Source organism: Notamacropus eugenii, chromosome 6 (assembly GCF_028372415.1).
Source record: "Notamacropus eugenii isolate mMacEug1 chromosome 6, mMacEug1.pri_v2, whole genome shotgun sequence".
Taxonomy (NCBI): Eukaryota; Metazoa; Chordata; class Mammalia; order Diprotodontia; family Macropodidae; genus Notamacropus; species Notamacropus eugenii.
In genome coordinates, this window is record NC_092877.1 from 236,161,894 (window position 1) to 236,185,023 (window position 23,130).

A 23,130-nucleotide genomic window follows, 5' to 3' on the forward strand; every position below is an offset into this window, starting at 1 on the left:
TCTTTCCTAGCTAAACTTCTCCAATATGTTACCATCCTGGTTATTGTCCTTTGGCTATGCTCTCATTAGGGAATATCTCTTTTGAAATGTTGCATTCTGAATTAAACACTATTTTCTACATGGAGTCTTACCAGGCCATAGTAAAAGTGGGATAACCACTTTCTCTCTTGTTGTTTTCCACTAATGCCATCCAAGACTATATTTGTGCAGCATTGCCAAAGCTTACTTTGTCTTTCTAACCTCCAGTGGGTATGATCAGACACAGTATACTTTCACTGTTGGGAAGAACCTCTATTTTCTTCCTACCTCTTATCTGGGGTTATATACAGTTCCCTATCACCTCATTGGCTCTGATATCAATAAAATAGATCTGCTTACTACTCCTTCAGCCCTTTGTTTTCAAATATGATGCTAGTTAATACAAATTACCTGTCTGATCTTGGTTTAATTATGAAAATAGCCTCATTCAGAAATACTGTAGGTTAACTACAACGCCTTGTTGTTGATTCATCATTTTTCGGGTTGATAGTATGTGTCTAAGACTGTTAAAATAGCACAAAATGGAGCTTTTGCATATTTCATGAAGTACTAAGTTTTGTTAAAAGAAGAGAAAGAAAAAGAAAGTTCACTTCCTGGAAATAAGTAGCACAATTATCTCTTGAGGATCATGAGGTCACAGTTAACATAGGCCCCATAAAGCATGAACTTGACAATGGTTTGAGTTTTCAGAGAAAAATGGAGAGGGAACCATTGTAAATTTTAAATGTTATCATACAATAATGGTAAGCAAAGACTTGGGCATCTATTTTCATTTTTAAATCCAATGACTATACTACATAGCATTTTTTTAAACAAACCGAATTTCATCTTATCTATGAAGGAAAAAGAAATGTACAGCCTTCATTATTCAGTTAGGCAATTTCTGTCAAATAATACAGAACAGTTTCATATGAAATTTAGAATTTTTTTCTAACAAAACCATCAAAATCAAAAATAAATATACAGCTTTTTAATAACAAACAGAATTCTATTTTGTACAGATCAAATACAGAAATAAACATATCACAGTTGCTATCAGACAGATAATTAGAGAACAACTTAATGAATGTCCTCTTTCATGGATCATTTGTGCAAAAATTTCCATGATAAAAGAAAACCTTTGCCCATCTCCCAAAAAAGCACTTAAATGCTTGTAGGCTAAAGCATTAGATGATTGATTTTATATATATATATATATATATATATATATATATATATATATATATATATATATATATATATATATATATATATATATGCCTGCATGTAATGTGAAATATATAAAAATAGAAGTAGGAATGGTAAATAAGTATCTTGGCAGCTATTCATCAGTATAAAACTAATCACCTCTTTATATTTATATGCAGTCAGTAAATCTAGGGTGATACAGACATATACATGCATATGTACATATACACACACAGATGAATGATATGATTGGGAATGATTTATTTTCTGTATACTTTTTAATCATAGGTATTTTGGGCTTGCAATCACTCTACACACAGACACACACACACACACACACACAATTATTTTATAAATTCCTGTGAAGAGTAGTCAGTAGTCAGTGTCCTTTAAGCTCAAAGAGGATCAAAATGACATCCCTATGTCAGAATTAAGGTACAGTGAGTCTGATTGTAGCTAATTGTGAGCTTGGAAGACTGTATCACAGATCAGGCACAAATAGTCCATATGAACATTTGGAGTGCCTGCATCAAAGAAGGTACTATGCTTTATGAGCAAAGGAGAATTGCAGTAGTTCAAAAGAAATTAGAGGTGCAAATTTAGAAACATCTCCAGTCCTATGTCTAGTCCCATTATAGTCCAAGGCCTATGAAAAGTAAAGTCACAATAATGTACCTACTGAAGTGTGCAAGATACTAAGGTAAATGGAGATTACCATTGGCAAACTTGCTGGTTAATCAGATTATGTGTTTTGAGTTACAAAACTATAGTAGTATACCTTTACAAAAATACAAAAACTGTATCTAGTAACACAATCTTTATGTGATTTAGACCTCTTGGAGCTACTTCAGTTTGTTTCACCAACGTCCCAAAATAAATGAAGATGGGGAATTAAACCATACCATGGTACAGAAATAGAAATGTGACCCACACTTTCCTACTCTGATTGTCCCACTTCATTTCAGCAGGCTGTCCACAGTGGTTTCCTGCCCGCTTATTAAAAATTGAAAGGTAACAGCTATAAAATGTTAGAAACCTAATAGGCAGCCCATTTACAGCAAATGTGGATTTTTTTTTTTATGTTTGTCTGGGGGTTCTAAAAACCATGTATAACTAACTTTTCTTAGTTCTGATGGATGGTTGCTTGTATCATACCTGTCCATTTCAACCATAATTGAGAACAGGACTCTGAAGTAAAACTCCTCTCTTGCCACCTTGACAAGTTATGATTTTGTGAGAAAACCATTACTAGTGTAACATCCACAAGAGGTTTTGCTTCTCTCACGAAACAAAGCAATTATGTCCATAAATTCATAGAAAGTTTTTAAGCTTATAAATAAATCCAGGAAAGAAGAAAGTGTTTTTCTTCCTGTAAAGAGCTGATGATTTGAGCCATAGTTTTCTGTCCATAAATATATAGCATTTAGAAAAAGATTTTTAAGAGTCTTATTCTTAGCATAGTGCTACTGAGGATACCCTATAATCCTTCTGGGCAGTTGTCTTCTGTCCCCATGACAGAAACAATGATGTGACAATATGGATAAATAGCTGCAGACACAAAAATCTAACAGATTGTTCACCTCTGTCCTTTTGTACAAATAAAATATTAATAAAATTATTTTTGAAATAATTTTAGGAGAGAATGGTTCCAGGAATAAACTTATTTGAATCAAAAGTTCTGGGTAAAGAAGCATAACCAAGATAAACAAATTCCACAAGCTAAATTAAGAACATTGAAAACAATATGATGATCATCTCAGTCTTCTATAAGCAACTGCCAATTTGCTCCATTTGGGAGGTCGATTTATTCTCTTGGCACACTGGTAAATGAGCAAATTATTGTTAAGGTACACAAAATGATACTTAAGTGACTAGCAATAGCTACCTTCAAACTCTCTGTTTCCTAATTCTTTTCATCCATTATTAAATGTAGTAGGAAAACATATTTCTTGACAAAAGTATTTTTAGGCTTTTTTGTTTGTTTTTCTGCATATCACTATTTCGCTTCTATTACATGCATCATTTATCCTTCACTAATAAATCTAGAAAAGCTCTTCTAGGGAAACAAGAACGTGTATGGCATCTTGTCTTGCACTTTACCAGAACTAATGATGTCAACAAGTACTTCTTCTTAGAATCTAATGAGGACTATATCAGATATGCTGGATGGAACTTGGCACTTTTTACAAGGATCTGATAAGTCAGAGAGAGAGAACTACTTTCCTCCTGCAGATACATTATTAACTTCCATACAGTTGTATTCAGTGTACTCAATTTGGTCCCATGTGAATGCAAAACTAAAAAAATAATGCATATGACAATGAAGATAGCTTATAAAAAGAAACTGCTACATGTGAAAATGACACCTTCCCTCAAAAAAGATGCGCTTGGTAAAGCCTGACTGTATAACTATTCAATCATTTGTGACAGTGTTTGGTGATTAACATGAGCCGCCCAAATGTACCAAAACATCTTTGCTTAATATACATACTCATTATGTCACAGTTGTCCTTTATGGTGCAAGCAAAAAAAAGTAGAACATTGGTAGAGTAATTGAAGAAGGAATTCATAGAATTTGAACTCAAATACATTTTTTTCCACTTGAACTTTCCACATATTTGTCTAACTCTTCATTTCACTAAACTGAGGGTGACCAGTAAATAAAGTGAAATCTACTTCATTCTATGACTACATTATAGACTCTAAGAGATATTTTATTATTTGCAAGGGATCAACTATTTTGATTTCAGATTTATCACTTTAACATTGGCTACCACGTTCCTTTTTAAGATGTTATGTGTATGTTTATCATTCCCATATCTCATTATTCCATGTTCACTTACAAAGTAACAAAGCCTTCTTATAAAATTAATCACTGAGAAAAGAGTCAAAGAGAAATGAATACACATCCAGAATATCCACAAACGATTCAGCTGGTCATTGCAACACATTTCGATTCTTTCTAAATCTACAATTCCTTTAATATTCCTCCTGTCTTTTTGTGTGCCACAATGATTTCCTTTTGACTCAAGGTAGGCCACATTTTTCATTTCACTTCACAAACTGAGTCTTCAAAGAAGGCATTGAAATCAATGACTTACAGTTTGTGATTTTCAGGACCCGTTTTACTTCTCCACTTCCTGATCCTCCACAACCATCTTCATCATCACAGTCTCCACTGACTTGTTCATCTATGCGTCCACCACTGCCCACTTGGAGTAGATCCCATCTGTCAGGTTTTGGAGTAGTTCTGCCCTGGAGTAACTAAGCACAAAGGGCAAAATAAATATTAAAATCACAAAGAGTGAGTCTTATGAGGTTTATTTTTTTGAATTAAGAATTAGTCACGTGTATCCAAATGTTTCATCAAAAAAATCATAACACCAGAACATTTCAATGATTATGATGATAGTAATGAATGATAATAAAGAATATATGATTTATCAGTGAGTATTCCTTTCAAAGAAGCAGTTTACAACGATGACTTAAAATAAGGCTCATTTGTTTTCTGGAGGTATATAACACTTGCCCAAGGTTAGAGAACTAGCAGGTTTTCTGAGGCAGAATTTGAATACAAATCTTACTGACTACAAGACTAGTCCTCTATCTACTATGCCATGCTTTAGTAATTATCATTATTTCTTTTGTGTGATTGTGTTATTAGGAATAATTATGCTCTGGCATTGAACAGGAATTTTCAAAAGCAAACTAAAAGTATTACAAACCGAACAGAAACATGCCAGCTTTCACAGATGTAGTACATTGGCTATAAAATCCACTCTTTCTGAAAAAACTGTTTTTGACAGTAAAGCGATTTTTAACAATGAGAAAAGAAGTGACCAAGAGAATATATGCCATCTTAGAATTCCTTTAGGAATTAAGATAGAAGGAAATAAAGTCAAAGTGTCCAAAGGTGAATGTGTGACACATTATAGCTCCAGGTTTGAATATGTACTTTTTCCCCCTAGTATGGTGGAAAATATACTAAAGTCAAACCCATTTTTGAGTTTGACCAGAGGAACAAAAAATATCAGTGGTTTACAATTTACATTATTTAAAATTTCTATTAATTGTTCTGATCAATAATGGGTCTGAGAAATAAACTTTTTCAAGTATATATTTGACACTAGGCAGAAGTTAGGATTAGTAACTCAAAGAATGACCAAAAATACTCCTTTTTCTATGGGAACTTTTTTTTTTACTCAAGGTACTAAAGATACATAGAAATACATATTATAGGTACATAATTATTCTCAAAGGAGTTAGTTAGCTGGGATTAGAGTCAGGAAGATCCATCTTCTCAAGTTCAAAATCTGGCTTCAGACATGTATTAGATGGGTAACCCAGAGCAAATCACCTAACCCTGTTTGCCTCAATTTTCTCATCTGTAAAATGAGTTGGAGAAAGAAATGGCAAACTACTCTAGCACCTTTGCCAAGAAAACCCAAAAGGGATCATGAGAGTAAGACAACTAAAAAACAACAAAATTTCCTCATTTCTAAAGATTGTTGAGAGAATATAAAATTACAAGGAGCCTAGCTTGCAAGAGGATTAAGTGAGACATCCTTTGACTCAGGAGTTGCAAAACTCCCTACAAAAATCCACCTACTAACTAAACTCCATGAAAGCGAAGGTGATACCTTAACTACAATCTACACCTCCTCCAGTAGCAAAAATAATTCTCTCCATGTAATAGAAATTTGAAAAGGATTTAGTTAAATTGGGGAATAAAAGGAAAGGAAAATGTAACAATGAAGATCTTTGGGGTAACTACAGCCTAGCTCCAATTTAATATTTTTCAAAATTGTCCCTATTTTGTAAATAAAGTAAACAAAATCATTTGCTTTGGAATACCTCAGGTGTTGATGAGTTTTAACTTGTAGTGCCAGGTTTGATTATATTATTCAACGTCACAGCTCACTGAATCTTTGTAAGAGAAAGCACTGATCATGGGATATTTTTTCATTACTCCACACCTTTCTGGAGACTGGCATCAGTGATTTACATATTGTGCTAACACAAAGTACTTTTTATGTTCATTTTAATTCATTTAACACATTCAAGGCACTATTCCAGTCCATAAGGAAGTTACAGATTCTATCCATAAGACAATTATGGTCCATTGAATATAATTTAGAGCAAAATGAATAAAGGCAAATTATAAACTGCTTTGAAAAGTCTAAGGAAATAAGAATCACTTCTGGGTTAGGGAGCAGGGAAAGTTACTCAAAAGATGTTTGAGAGGGATTTCAAAGGTTGCATATTTTTACTGGCATCTATTTTCCTTCAGACTCATTTTGATTTGATTTGAATATGCCTATTCAATTTTTTCACCCTTTCTCATTTTATTGGATTATTTAATCCATTTATGTTAAAAGTTATGGGATTTGGGTTTTTATATTCCTTCATTTGTTACTATTTTTAACCTAATTAGCCAATTTGCCAGAGCATGGTAGGCAGAGGGGTAATGGGTATGTCAGTATATTAGGGATTAAGGATTAGCCTTACCTGCAGTCAGTTCCTCAGATTTTTACCTCATTAGGATTCTTGGTGTCTTAAGACCATTGAGACAACTGAAATTGCTTTAACTCTTTATAATTTCTATTTTGAAGAGGTTTGAGAGGTTAAGAGGGATGGATAAAGTATCTTGTCCCTCCCTCTCTGTGATCACATTCCTATTCAGAGGAACATAGAGCAAGCAATTTCCAGTTATAAGAACAGAATGTGAAAATAAATATGGTGAAGTAGGAAATTAAGGGACCAAATAGAATATAGCCCATCACTGAAAGTGACTTATGCTTCTATAAATGTAATTGTTTTTAAAACTTCTAGTGAATCTTGCTACTTAAAAGACTAGTATATTTTTGCAGCAAATAATCACAATACTCCCGCCCCCACACACACTGATTTATTAAACCATCTGGATTTTTATGTATTGGTTTTAACAAATGTGGAACACATCTGGTGTTATCATTATTCTACTTGTTTTTAAACTGCTTGTTTCAGGCAAGACTATTTACTATTGTACAACTTTAAGCTAATAAAATACAGTGCTTTAGAAGATTTAATGAATTGATAAAATGATCTACCTCAGAAACACACACATTTTTCCTGCTAGGTCACATTCATCTCGGATCAGGAAACAGTACAATTCATGTAGCACAGTATTTAAGTGTTAAAAGACTTAGGTTCTACTTTTATTTCCAAAACTGTTTGGAAAATCACCTAATTTCTCTGTTTCCTCATGTATCAATGTGCTTTTCCCATATCCCTTTTTTCAAGTACTTATTTAGTCTAAAACATCTATACTTCCTTTCCAATCTCAAAGGCATGATGAAAAAATTCATTGAATCAGTAAAAGCACTTGGAAATCCTGTTAAATGGCTATTATAAGCAATATATTTTGACTGCAGGCAGAATAATTCAACATAACACATTTTTAGACTGATTTGGACTCCGAACTTAGGACTGACATAACCTTTATTGGTAATTGCTGGACTGTGAATAGGACACGATGTTCCTTTTGATCACTTATAGTTACTCAATTTCTCGTGGTGCTTTCTGAAAGCATCATTTTTGAGATTTGGATACCTGGACATAAGTTCAATAGTTAGATGTTACCCAGTATCTTTTTAGAGTGAAGTCAAATATAAGCACCACCACAATCATACTCCATTTAGCATCTTCAAAGTTTCCCATAGGTGTTAGGGCATCTGTATTTGAACTCTACTTAACGACCAACTGTATTAGGCATCTAGATTTTCTCACTTTCTTGAGTGACTTTTAAGATTTTAAAAATATTTTATATGGTCATTGATTCTAAAAGTTCTCCAATTATGAAAGGTCTTTTCCTGCATCAAGTAGTAGGTATCTAGAATTCATAAAAATCCCCCAAAACCCATATTCTCCTATAGCAACCTAAAGAGACCCTTCATATTCTGAAAAATGAGTCAATTTTGTTACCAGGAAAAATAAAACAAATACATTAAAATATTATTCATCATCTAAGTCAGAATAAGCAATCTATTTTAAAAAAGAATAACTGAAACTGATGATTTTGAAATAAATATCCTCATCCTTAACTGTCTCAATCCTATACATTCTTGAAATGTTATCTTAAGTCCTACTTCCTCTCTTAAATCTTACTTAATCTCTCCAGACCATATTGGTCCCTCCTTCTTTTAGATGCTTTTTTGTGCTGTCTATACTGCTCATCTGACAATACATACTATTTTGCATTCATAGTTAACTTGTCATGTATTAGGAACAATGACTTATGCTCTGTGCTGGTTATTGAAGAAGGGTAAAATAAATGCTTGATTTCAGAATGGAATCTTTGAACTTAAGAAAGGTAAATGTCCCTGAGTTTACTTTTTTAAAATGTACTTCAATACTTCAATTATTTTACCAGTTTACATATTCTCTGCAATGACATAATTCCCAACTCACTTATGCTTTCCCAAACTAAATACTCAATTTCCCTATTATTTTTAAGGGCATTAGCAGACTTCCATTCATGCAGATATATAAACTACTCACTATACTGAAATGTTCAGCTTCTCACACTTTTTCATTCCATCTATCTAATCAACTACCAGATTTTGTGAGTTCCACCTCCAAAACGTCTCTCATGTCAGACCCTTTCTTTCTACTTCTCCAGCTGCAACTCTAATCCAAGGCCCAATTTTCTTTCACCTGGGCTATGGCAATAGTAATCTAATTGAACTTTCTGCCTGAAATCTTCTCTTATTCAAATTCACATTTTATTAAGATGCCATGACAATCACCCTAAAGTGTAGGTCTTACCACATCACCCCAATTCAAATTCCAATAACTTCCTATGACCAACAATCAATTCTACTGTCTTTGACATTCAAAGTTCTTCAAAACTTGATGCTAACATAGCTTTCTAAATCTATTACATGTTATTCCTTTTTAAATTCTCTATGGTCCTTCCAAACTTATCACCTTACTATTTCCTTTTTTTCCTTTTATTTTATTTTTTTTTCTAATTAAAGGAAAATTTGTTTATACTTGCTTTTTTAAAATTCTAAGTTCCAAATTTCCCTCCCCTCTTCTCTCCCCTTTCACCTCCATATGACTGAGAAGGCAAATAATTTGATATAGTTTATAGACGCATAGTCATGAAAAATACATTTCCATATTAGTCATGTTGTAAGAGAAAATACAGATAAAAAAGTCCAAGGAAAATAAAATTTGTAAAAAAGTATGTTTTGATCTGTATCCAGACTCCATAAGGTTTTTTGTTTTTTGTTTTTTTTGCTTTTGTGTTTTATTTTTATTTGTTTGTTTTTGGAGATGAATAGTATTTTAGCATTTTTTATCATAAATCTTCTGGAACGATCTTAGATAATTATATAGTTGAGGATAGCTAAGTCATTCAGAGCTGATCATTGTAAAATGTTGCTGTTACTGTGTACAATCTTCTCCTGGTACTGATCACTTCTCTTTGTTTCAGTTCATTTAAGTCCTTCCTAGGTTTTCTGAAATCATCCTGCTTGTCATTTCATAAAGGACAATAGTCTTCAATTGCTCATTTTTCCAGCCTATTTCTTAAATTTTAAATTTATATTAAATTTGGACTCTGCTCCAAGGGTTGAGAGGACACTGCCTCAAGCTTCAAGTTTTTTGTGCTGCTGTTATCAGAGCTAGCTCTGGGAGTCTGTAAGTTTTCAAATCTGCCAGTCATATGACCTAAAGGAAGGTGTGGTGACCATTCTCGTCACCTTTCTCCTCACCTCATTCTTTTCTACCCTGGAAATATGTTCAGGATCCTTTCTCCTACTAGTGCTTTCTCTTGCCCAGGGACTGTGACCTGGAACTAAGTATGGGTAATGCAACAGTGTTCTGCTCCCAATGCCAGCAAAGGTTCTCCTGTAATCTTCTAATCACTTATCTGACTCCCTTACCATCTTTGGGCTGAGAGATCCAGAAGTCACTGTTATCACTGTTTCAGTCACCCCCAAGCTGCTAGCTAGCCAGAGTGGCCCTTGCATCAGAACTGAGCTGCACTCTACTATTACCCCCAGTGAGAAAGGTCTTTCTAGCTGAACTTCTAGGTTGTTGGGTTGGAAAAGAGTTTCATTACATCCTTTTGTTGGTTTCGCTTCTTCAGATTTTGTTTTGAGATGTTAGTTTCATGTTGTTTGGAGGGAATTTGGGAGAGTTTAGGCAAATCCCTGCCTTTATTCTCCCATCTTCCATCTGTTTCTAATATATGGCATTCCATCTCTAATCTCTGTGCCTTTTCTTTTGTTGGCTATTTTCTTTTTCCTAGAAGGAACTTTTTTCTTCTTCTTTGAACCCCTGGTTTTCTTTAAGACTCAGTTTAATTGTCACTTCATAAATGTGGGCTTTTCCAGTTCCTCAATTGCTATTACCCTCCTGGATCACTTTTTAATCTATTTTGCATATACTATACTTGTATATGTACATATTTGTCTTCATCACCAGAACATAAGATACTTGAAAGTAGGACCTGTTTCACTTTTGTTTTTGTGAGTACTTAACATAGTGCTTGGCACAAAATAGAGAAGTGCTTTGTAATTAGGATTTCATGGAAGCTCTAGGTACTGTAGCTAGTTTTTAAGGGGTCTGTGAAATAGGGGGATGGGGAGTGGAAGAAAAAAACTACATCTTTATTTTCATTAACTTTTGGTCACTTTAATTATCCAATGTATTTTAAATATTTTAACCTTTATTTTAATGTGTCCATCAATAATCATTTTGTACTAGGATACAAAGAAGAGCAGAGGACAGTCCCTGTTCTCAAGGGAGAATTTAATGAGGGAGAAAACATACAGACAATTTTGTACAAATATGCTTGTTACGGGATAAACCAGAAATAATCAAAGGACAGGCACTAGAATTAAAAGAGATTGTGAAAAAAATTGCTTGTAGAAGGTAGGATTTTAGCTGGGACTTCAAGGAAGCCAAGAGGTTGAGGAGGGGGAACATTCTAGACATTTGGGACAACCAGTGAAAATGCTTAGGGATAGAAGATGGTATGTCTTGTCCATAGACTTCACCAGAGTTCCAAAACAGTCCATGATGAATCAGTGAATGAGTTGAGTCATTGTGTTAATCCATTCTCTTACCTGTCCTCCCTTAAGTTTAACACTGAATAACTTTAAGTGCTCTTGGCAGTGTATACATATTATTAGATAACAGAAGTTTTCTATTAGTTATCTATCACTCCTTCTTTAAAAAAGAATGAGTTTTTTATGTCATTTGTTTCTCTAGGTCAATGTAGTTTTCCTCAGAATCTCCCCATCACAGAAAGCAATCATATAAAGAAAACTATATTTTTTTAAATAAAAAGAGAAGAAACAACAGCATAACTCATCAATACACTAAAAAAGCCTGAAGATGTGTACAATGTATCACAATCATAGACCTCCCACCTTTCCAAAGAGTATGGTGAGGAGGTGTCTTCTCATGCCATACATGGCTACACTTGAATAATACTATGCTAAACTCTTATCAGCTAATGACCAATCAAGATCCCAGAGAATTAATAGTGTAACATGCTACCCACCTCCTGACAGAGATGAAGAACTCAGAAAGCAGAACTACACACACACACATACACACACACACACACACACACACACACACACACACACACCCTCACACAAACACACATGACCTTGCCAATATGGAAATTTGTTTTGGTGGACTGTCTGTCTGTTTGTCCTTTGTTTTCAAAGACCAGCCATCAGAGAAATGATGACATGACTTGCACTTGACTTTGTTTTGAGTGAGGGAGGGCTGTGCAGGTCACCAGCCTCACTCTCCCCTCCTGAGACATCTGGATCCAGTGGCCTGATATTCATCAGGATGACTAGAGAAGGCCCAGGATGCAATGGGAGACCTTATCCTATTAAGGTTCTCACTTAGAATGAGGTAATGGCCATTCAGCGAATAGGTCTCTTTAAGAAGTAATCATGGAATGGTACATTTAATGAGTAAAAGAAAAAAACAAGTAAATCAAGCTGGGAGAGAAAGAGCAAAAGTTACTATCGATAATCATTTTGAAGCCAGGAGGGTCCTGAAAAGAGACATTAAGTGGAGTTTGGGCAGAGACCAATTGTGCAAAGTATGGGCTTTAGAGTGCACTGGGTTTAAGGTTTTGGGAACTCAAGACAGACAGGCAGGCAGGAAGGAAATACAGACAGATGGTAGAAAAAGAAAGGAAGGAAGGAAGGAAGAAAGAGAGAAAGAGGAAGAGAAAGAGAGAGAGAGGGAGGGAGGGAGGGAGAGAGAGAGAGAGAGAGAGAGAGAGAGAGAGAGAGAGAGAGAGAGAGAGAGAGAGAGAGAGAGAAGAAATCTGGCCCATAAACCCCAAGTTAACTGGCCTACCTCTGGCCATCCAAATTCACCTTCCTTTAGACAGGAGAAGGAAAAGGGGTCGGGGAACAGAAGGGAGTGGATGAGCTGAGTCCCCCAGCTAGCCAGGTCCCCATTCAGGCAGCTTGGTCTACTCACAGGTCTGTGTACATCCTTCATTTCTGAAGAAAGCCATGACATTGGAGAAGTGATTACATGACTTGCACTTGACTTTGTTTTGAGTGAGGGAGGGCTGTGCAACTTTACCAGCCTCACTTTCCCCTCCTGAGTCATTTGGTGGACTATACCTGTGTGCAATGGGTTTTGGGTAGTGGGTGGTTTTTTTTGTTTGTTTGTTTGTTTTTTTATATTTTGAATGAATGAGGGAGATTTTGGTGGGAGGTGAGAAGGAAGATCCTGGCTGAATAAAATAACATAGTGTGTGTGTGTGTGTGTGTGTGTGTGTGTACATGTGTATATATGCATATATGTATGTAAACACATATACATATACATGTTCATACATAAATGCATAATCATATGAGCATGCATATGAAAGGAACCTCATTTCTTGCTAGGGTAGCCCGCTCCTGGTTTGAGTAGCTCTGTAAATTAACAGTTTTCCTCACATGGAACCCTAATCAGCCTGTATTTCTAAACATTGTTTCTAGCTCTGTCCTTTGTGGCTAAGCAAAAGAATTTTTTCAATGTAATCATTCACATACTCAAGAGAGCTTCAATGTCCCATGCATCCCCAAATGTTCTCTTCTCCTGGATAAGCACCAACAATTCTATCAACTGACTCTTATTTAACGTAGATCACAATGATTTCACCCTTGCTAGTGCCTTCTCCTGAATGCACACCAGTTCGTCATTTTTTTTTTTTACTATAATTGATGTCTAGAAATGAAGGCAGTACTCCAAATGGAGTATGATCAGGGTAGATTACAATTAGATTGTCATTTTGTCCTGTACACTACTCCTTTATAAATGTAGCCTAAGTTTATATTAGTTCTTTTTGGCTGCTGTACCAAACCACAGACTCATATTGAACTAACAGTTCATTAAAACTTCCATATCTTTTTGTTATCTAGCCATGTCTTTCCCGTCATAAACTTGTGAAATTGTACTTTTGAATCCAAGTATAGTCCCTATTAAATTTCAGCTTATATTTTCCCACTGTTTTTAGAGTACATGTCTGTGTGTGTGCATGCACACAGAGAGACAGAAAGACAGAAAAACAGAGAGAGAAACTATATATGTATGTATATGTGTTCTAAAAACAATGGAAAATATAACAAAATGAAATTTAATAGGGACTACACACACACACACACACACACACACACACACACACACACACACACTTCATCCTCATGTCCAGTGTGTTTTCTCCAATCCAACTTTTTGCATCTGAAAAAATGTTAAGAATTGCATGTTTCTCAAACCAAATAATTGATAAAGGTGTTGAAGAGTCCATGAGAATGAGGTCAGAATACTCAGGCATTCATCCAAAGATGTCTCTTCAGGTTACCTTCCATCCTTTAATTCTTTCAATATGGTCATTTAACCAGTCAAATTCATTTTACTGAATTATTGTCTAACTCAACGTCTTCCTATCGTGTCTACAATGATATCAGTGGGACCAATTTTATCAACTGCCTTGCCGAAATTCACACCTCTCTTGTTTAAGGCATCTCCTTTGTCTTACAGTCTAATAACCATGTTTTAAAAAAGGAGAAATAATTCTAACAGTTATTGATGAAGCTAGCCTGATTTTCAATGGCAATTTATTGCTTTCCAAATGCCCATAAACGATGCCTTTGTAAGAAAAATTGCACTGGCTTGAAATTAAGAAGACCTCGGTTAAAATAATGCTTTTGAACACCACAAGTATGATTTTTGGTAAGTGTTTTGGTTTCCAGGGATGTCAGATTCTTCATCCTGAAAAATAAAGACAGAATAAAAGACCCTCTGATATCCCTTTCAGCTCTCTATATGATCCTAATATTATTTTGCATTTTTAAGAATTTTACAAAAAATCAAATTTAAGTTCATTATCATATAATTAGAAGACAAAATTTCATTTTTTGAAAACTGAGACATTTGTTCTACTTTATGGAAAACTAGTGATTTCCCCCAGCTACATGCAAAAATTGTTCTCATTACTTTATAATCCTACCTCACACATAGCCCATCTCAGAATTATCTCTAGATCTATATATACCATAAGTCCAAAGAATACTGGAAACCTAGGTTAGCTTTTCTCAAATCTTGAACTCTTAAACAAGTTGACCACTGACAGGAGATGAATACAAACTAGCTTCTCAAAGAAGAGCATAGAGGTAAGAACAGGAAAAAAAAAACACTCCTCTCTTCTCTCCATCTTTCTATAAACATACTCAGTCAGAAATAATCTGAGAATTTTTTCTATCTGCAAACCAAACAAGTTAAAGATACTGCAGCAGCAAGCATGAAGGGCAGAAGAAAAAACTCATGGCATAGTTTTCCCTCATGTTAGGCAGTTTCTCAAGTTAGTCGATCAACTCAAAATAGTGTTGATGACTAACGCTTCCTCCTTGGGTTTAATTGGTTCAGGAAGCTAATTAGAGATCTTCTATATCTTGGATGATAAGTTTAGTGGGTGGAATTTCTGATGACTCTGGACCAAGTCATCTTCCCTCAGCTGGTGAATTAATCTCTCAATAGACTCAATTTGTTGGGTTTTTTTTTTTTAAACCATCTGGCAGGATCTTTACTCGGGAATATATTCTCCAAACAGCTATGAGGAAATATGACAATGGAGGGCTCACAAATGTAATATGCTTATTGGGAGAAAGAAAATCATTCATCATCTTTTAAAAAAATAGCCAGAGATACAACAAATAGATTTTCTTTTAGAAATACTAGATAATAATATATCATATAGTAACTAGATAGTAATATGAATAAGCATCAGTATGGCATAGTGGATGGAGAGCTGGTTTGGAAAATCAAGAGGATGAGGACTCAAGTACTGCTTCTAATAAATAGAGATCTACCCATGGACAGACCATTTAAGTTAGTGTTTGTTCTTGTTAACTCTCTTGGACTACTAGTATGTTTGCTTATTTAGCTGAACACCAGGTTAATTTATTAATGTAAATTATAACATCTAAATATCATAGCATATTGAAAAACAAAATTCCTATTATTAGAAACAATGGAAGTCGGGTCTTAATTTAAATTTTATAGCATTTTTGTGAACCTTTTACTTTGTTTTTTTATTAGAGTATGTGTGCTCTTTATCTTTTTGGTGTTAAGCTCCTTGAGGATAGGCACTGGCATTGTTCTTGCCTTCACCAAAAAGTCTTGTATATATTAGGACCCTCAACATATGTGTTTTGAATTGATATACGTATTTTTTCATTGTCTAAATAATTTAAAAAAACATTATCCAACTGCCATGAATAATCAAATAATAAACATACACTTATTAGGTTCCATTAAGCACTTGATTAGGCTAAAAGTAGAGGTACAAAAAATAAAGCCTGCCAGTGTGCATTGGTAGAGGATGTTTCTTTACTTACCAGGCAATTCCCTAAAGCGGTGATATAACAGGTCCAATTCCTATCACTATTCTTATCCTTAAATATTTTCTCCTTACTCTCATAACCATATAGACATACATAGAGTAAATAAATAAGAGTTTAGAAAAGATTACTCAATAGATAAATATTCCCATATATCAATTTGACTGTAAGCATTGTGAATGCCTTGTAAGTGTTGGGATTCAACACCACTGATGAAAACTTACAAGAAAAATTTTAAATACTGACAACGAAATTGAAAGGAGAAATCTGAAGTCATAAACAATGCTGAATTCATCATGAAACCACTGACAAATTCTTTAAGTCATAAATAATTAAGTATAACAGACTACACATTTATCTACAGATATTTTACTTTGTGATAAAACTACTAGGTAATAAAAAATCTATACGAAAAGATTTTAGACAAAATCTTAAAAATATTGACTTGCAATTTGTAAAAGTTCGTAACTATTTAAAAATGGAAGTTTTATTCCTAAATGCATATGAAATATTTCAACATTTGCCTTTGCAACCCAATTAAAATAACATCATTTTTACATTCTTCTCTTTAAGCATAGCCTCATAATCTCTCTTGCTAGATTTCTCCCATTTCATTCTTTTCTCCATCCTGCCATGCACCCTCCAATATATTCCTTCCTTTTTTTTAAGCTCATTTATTATAATTTCTCTACTCTTTGTGTTTCAAAGAGGAGGGAGAGTGAATCAATGCACTTTACTTTGTGACCCCAAACCTACTTATACCAGAATCATACTTGAAGTTATATCTAAAGAATAAACCTCTCTAAATATTCTAACTCTCCCCAACCTATTTTTTTTCAGATATCATATTAAGTTGAACTGATACAGAGGTATTTTCCTTCGGATTTATTGTCAGGGTTTGCTTTAAGGTTGAGCCTTCTAATTTCAACTCCTGTTGCTCCAGCAATTTGAAAGGTCACCACTCTGGTGGCATTTGGTTTATGCAATACAGTCAAGCAATTTATTAAAGCACTGCAATTTTGCAGGTAAAACACTGAATTTAGGAATAACTCATGAAATGTACTCTCTGGACTCTACAAAGCCTGCCTGTGGATTATGCTCTAGGCAGGCAAACCTATTTATCATCTTGCCACTCACACTTTGCAAGCTTCTATTTAAGAACTATCAGATGGACTGTGATTGTGTAAGGTTATAATTGTTCTGATTCTTGAACTATTTGGTAATATAGAGACAGCTCTACTTCATAGGAATACTAACAGTAAAAACAAACTGAGAAAAAAAACCCCTCATATGACATGATATTATTAACAGCCTACATACTATACATAAATAAAATTGAATGGAACACAGAGATATAAGTTAGCGAAATGCATGAGAATAGAGAAGAGAAGGGTTATCCATTCTCAAACTGTGAAACTCCCATGAATAACACAGTAGAAGACAAGAAAGTAAGGAACTTCTCTCAGTATCAAACTTTTTAGAAATGAGGGTCAAGAATAGGATGTATTGTGCTTCAAGTAAAGTTAAAAATCAAAGAAAGCAATTACAAATTTGAAAATATGATAGCAAAAATTGACATTATTTAAGAATTTAACCACATTATGCTTAAAGGTGTCACAAAAATGAAATCTATAAATCCAATACATAATATATATATGTAATGAATATAATAAAAGATTAATTAGTTGAACTGTAGGTGAAAAAAATAGCAAAACCATAAAGCCTGGAAAACTCAATGTGCTTTTCTCAGAATGATAAACATCTACCAAAGAGATAAACAAGAAAGAAATTAAGGACCTGAACATAATTTTAGCAGGGTCACATATGACTGACTTCTGGTATTTGCTGAATGGGAATAGCAAGGAGCTTATGTATTTTTCAGTTGTCATAGTATCTTTAAAAAATTTGACTATATGGAAAAAAGAGAAACAAATATAAAAATATTGCATTCAAATGCCTAAAAGTAAAATATTAAACAATCCATTTACTGACAAAAGAACCACAAAATTATAATTAAGTTTTATGTCAAGAAATCATTCAAAATTAGAGACAAGTTTCATCTTAAATAAGTGGTGAGTCAAAGAATAAGTCATGGAAAAAATAGATTTTTTTCATCACAAAAAATGACAACAATAAGAAAAAAATCTCAGATCTTTTGGGAAGCAGCCAAACAGAAGAGAGGGGGAAGTTTGTATATGAAACATTTTCATCAATAAAAGATATAAAGGATAGATCAGTGAGTTGGGGACCACATAAAAACAAAGACCAAAATATGAGGAAAAAAATATAAAAATCCCAACTGAAAATCAAAGATTTCAGTAAAATTCAAATTGAAAAAGAAGATAAATAAAAATAGGACTCCAAAAATTATTAGATATCATTAATTAGTAGATATCATTAACTAATCTGATTTTAACAGAGGAAGAAACAGTTTACCAATATAATAAATGAAAAAGAATTAACAAATGAAGAAAAATAAAAGAAATGATTAAGTACTTTTTTCTTCAAATATGTTAAAAGTTGATAAAAAGTAAAATAGATTAAAATTCATAAAAATATAGAATGCTCAGAAGAACATAGCAAGAAGTAGGAACTAAATAATGCTCTTTCAAAAAGTGATGTTGAACAAAGCATTATTAAATCCCAAAGGGGGAAAATGCAGGATTCGAGGAACATATAGTAAATTCCATAAAGTTTTTAAAAATTAATATTAATATTTTGCAAACTCTTTGAAAAAAATAAGGAATAGCACCAATTTTCTTTTGTCATAAAATATTATGGTATTGTTACGAGGATCAAGTGAGTTCGTATATATAAAGTGCTTTTCAAACCTTAATGGACAATAAAAATACTCATTGTTGTTATAATTACTGCTGTTGTGATAGTTGTTATTTATTATCAAGAAAACCCAGTAGGAAGAGATAGAAAATCTATTCAAAATAAATATCGTATTATTAGGGAGTCCATCTACAAAAAATACATAGAATACAATTATTATAAAGGTTTACAAAATAACAGATCCCAATAATTGAAAAGATATTAATTGTTCATGATTTTGTAGCATCTAGCTTGGCTGTATCTATTTTTTAATTGTTTTGTTTCTTCAATTGTATTAGTACCTTGTTTTGTATTTTTTACCCTCACTTTCTACCATGTCTTTAATAAACTGTGTGCTTTGCTGTCCAGAAGATAAGCTAGTTAAGACTTGTCTATTCTAAATGATCTTTAGGTAACTCTTAATTTTATGACCCTCTTCAGTTTATATGTTAGTATGATAGAATTTGTGCATTTCAGAAATTTTTGGATATAGCTGAAATCCTGATCTCTCTAAGATATAAGGATCTGTTTTCCTGTTTACTAATTTATATTAAATGTTTTTGCTGTATTAACTAGTTGAAAACCACCACATAAAGAAAGTGGTTTTCTCCAACTGACCAAATGCCTGATGCGACTCTGGGCAAATCTTACCTCTTAAATTAAGGAAGTAGTTTTATATTCTCCCCTACCCTTTCCATCTGTTTCTGCCAGGGTAATAATTATTATGCCACTTTTTTATTCCATATATTATCATATACGATAAGACTAGTAAAAGCATACATTAAAGAAGTAGAAAAAGTAATAAATATCCACCTGGAGGAATAGCATTGAATCTTAAAGGATATTATGGAGAGAAATGGGAGGAAATAGAGTCTACCATTATGAGGTCTTAATTCATGCCAAAATAGAGTATTAATTGAAATCATTTGGTACTGATTAGAAAATAGAAATGTTAATCAGAAGAACAAATTAAGAAAGTAAGATTCAAAACCATATAAAAATAGTTGCATAGAGTCTGATAATCCCAAAGATCCCTACAACTCATGTAAAAACTTTCAAAAGCTGCTAAGAAAACTGGGAAGTAATCTGAAAGAAATAAATTTTATACCAATATATAATACCATTTATCACAGTAATCTTCAAGTGTATACATGACTTAAATTAGAAAGGTTATATCATTGGAGAAGAACTCTTAAGCAAATAAACGATACATAGAATCATTGGAATTACAATTAACAATTTAGATTATATAAATTTTAAAAGTTTTTGCAGCAACAGTACCAGTTCACTCCAGCCTTTCCAAAATTAGAAAAAAATAGTATTGTGTAAAAATTTATAGCAATATTCTCTGATAAAAATTTGATAACCAAGATATTCAAGTATGTAAGCTGTTTTTACCATGCCAATTTAGTAAATATCTTTTGCAAGTTCTAATTCAGTCTATTGAATGACTATTCATAGAAAGCACACTGGTGGGGGCCACTGAACTATAGTTTTAGGATATCCACAAGTATTTCTTGAACTTCAAGGTAACTCCTCTATGTTATATTCCATGGTTACAAAGCCTTTTTTATGTTGTCATCAATATTATTTTGTTTTTTTTTTTCTTATTTTGTTTTTGTTTTCTAAGAAAAAAAAGCATGAAAGACTCTAAGTTAACTTAATGCCTAGTTGTGAGCAAGTTGTATAGCCTTTTTTGGCAAATGAAAGAGCAAGTCAGTGATGTAGCCCAGAGGGAATACTGTTGCCATAGTTGAGTCATTTAGTCATGTCTTACTTTTCATGACATCATTTGGGGTTTTCTCGGCAAAGATACTACAGTGGTTTGCCATTTTCTTCTCTCGTAGAGCAAGGCAAACAGAGGTTAATTGACTTGCCCAGGGTTACACAGCTAGTAAATATCTGAGGCCACATTGAACTCAAATGTTCCTGACTCCAGGTCCAGGCATCTATCCTCTGAATCACCTAGCTATCTCCAAGAAGAGGGAATATTAAATAAGTAAATTAAATATAATGAATCTACACAAAAGATGGCTGTAATTCATAATAAATTACTGCAAAGATAATACTATATCTCAAGATCTAGTCTACTGTACAACTGAAAGGAAATAATTTGCAATGATAATTAAACAACTCTATGGTACTATTGCTTTTAAGCATATAGTGTCAAATTGTATTCTAAACAATATAAGTAAACCCCATTATTTACTTGTTTTCCCCCCTTGGAGTTAAATTAAATTAATGTTAAATTGACATTAATTAAATTAATATAACTGAAATTAATATAATAAATTAATATAATATATATTCTGACATATATATTAATATATAAATTATATAATATATTAATATAATCATATTGTCATTTTCATTAGGCAAATATTAAAAAATAATACCTTAAGCTTATATATAGAATTAAGTGGTAAACTGAGGTACTTAACTGATTAATTCAGCCTAAAATAACTTTGAAATTGTACGAAATTTGCTTTTTTTTTCTCTTAATTGCTTCAAGGGACTGACTTTATTTTTTTCCAGGTGTAGCAATAAGCAAAAAAATTCCAGATATTAGTTATTTCTTCCAACATTCCTAGCCAATAGCTTACTTCCCTCATGCCAATTCTACACGGTACAGTTATAATCTCGTCCCCAAGTCACTGATGAAACAAAAATGGCTATTTGCTGCTTTTGTGGAAATGGAGCCAAATTACTCCACCTTTCCTAAACCTGTGGAGAACCTCTCTGCACATCTCAGTGTGACCAAGGGATTAGAGAAATAGGGTATTTAACCATTATCTGCAACAAAGAAAACCAACAATACCTTGGGTCTTTTTGCTGACACACAGACATGTTTCAATGTTACCTACGTTACATAATTTCTGGTAAGATTTTTGTGTTGAGATTATCCAAGTCAGTGGTTTAGTGCCAGGATTTCAATTCTGTACTTGATCAGGTAAAACAAAATTATGATGTTATATTGGCTTTTGTTCTTACTAATGTTTTTTTTCCCCGCAATTCTTTAAGGAACTTCTATCGATTTAACTACCGTCAAACAGAGGTTTCCAATACATTTCAATTCAGTACAATCTTTTATATTCTTCCACTCTCCTTTCTTTGTGTGTACATAGGGTTAGTTCATATTTCAATTTCATGTACACCATGCTATAGAAGGTTTAGACCCTGGTTCTGGTAATTACTACCTTTGTGACCTTGGACAAGTCATAACCTCTCTCTGACCCTCAATTTCCTACTCTGTAAATGATCAGGTGGGGCTCGATGATATGTAAGGTCTCTTTGAGCCTTAAATCCTAAGATCTTATTATTCTATGTTTATAGAATCTTTTTTATGTGCTAAACCATCATTCTTCTTCTTCCATTTTTTTAAAGCAAAAACTATAAGAGATTGCACATTCACTTAATGCCTAGCTGTTGGCATGTAGGGTAGATATTTTATTTAATTTTTTTGGCCAGCTGTGCAGAATTCATTCTCAAATGCTCTATTAAGAACAGATTCTAGGAGAGGTTCCCCTGAAGCTTCCTCATCTAATAAAGGTTTACTTCTAAAGGAGCTTATTCTGAACCCATTCTGTATGACCCCCTTGTGTATGCCAGATGTTAACATGAGCACAATATTTTCAATGCAATGCTGAAATTCACCTTTCCAGTGGGATACTTTATTTTCACTTTTTGCCTGTAGGCTATGAAAACCTGGAAAGAGGAAGTGAGAGAATAAGGTAATGTGCTTCTCACTAAATCATCAAATAAAGGATTAGAAAAAGAATTTAATGTGACACTTCGGCCATCTCTTTCCTTAGTATGTTCCCTGCTCATCTAAAATTTGGTTTTGAAATTAAAGGAATGATAACAGCCCACATGTTAATAGCACTTTAGAGCATATGAAATACACCTCTCATGAAATAAATAGATGGTAAAAATGTGTCATCCCCATTTGCAGATTAAGAAAATGAGGCTCAGGGAGAATGAATATCTAATCCAAGGGCACATATGGCTATCTGTGATTAGAGTCAGGTGGTCTGTTTATTTGGGAGGATCATGGAATACCCAAAGATATTCTTGAACTTTATTTTCATGATGGAAAACATGATTAGATAGCAGTTGCTTTGAGATAGATCTGTGAGTTACAAAGGTCTGCAAGCTCAGTATCATT

The 23,130-nt window shown here is 33.4% G+C and overlaps 1 protein-coding gene and 1 long non-coding RNA gene across 4 annotated transcripts in view; both read right to left on the minus strand.

The window, feature by feature from the left end:
* GPC5 (glypican 5) overlaps positions 1–23,130 on the minus strand; it is a 2,038,323-nt gene that overhangs the window by 991,243 nt on the left and 1,023,950 nt on the right. For all 3 annotated transcript variants that reach the window (XM_072622122.1, XM_072622124.1, XM_072622123.1), the window contains exon 7: positions 4,329–4,491. In XM_072622122.1, coding sequence (XP_072478223.1) covers positions 4,329–4,491 — 163 coding nt within the window. The remainder of the gene's footprint in view (positions 1–4,328; positions 4,492–23,130) is intronic.
* LOC140512772 (uncharacterized) overlaps positions 14,366–23,130 on the minus strand; it is a 110,002-nt gene continuing 101,237 nt past the window's right edge. The window contains exon 4 of the long non-coding RNA XR_011969905.1: positions 14,366–14,520. This is a non-coding gene — a long non-coding RNA (uncharacterized lncRNA). The remainder of the gene's footprint in view (positions 14,521–23,130) is intronic.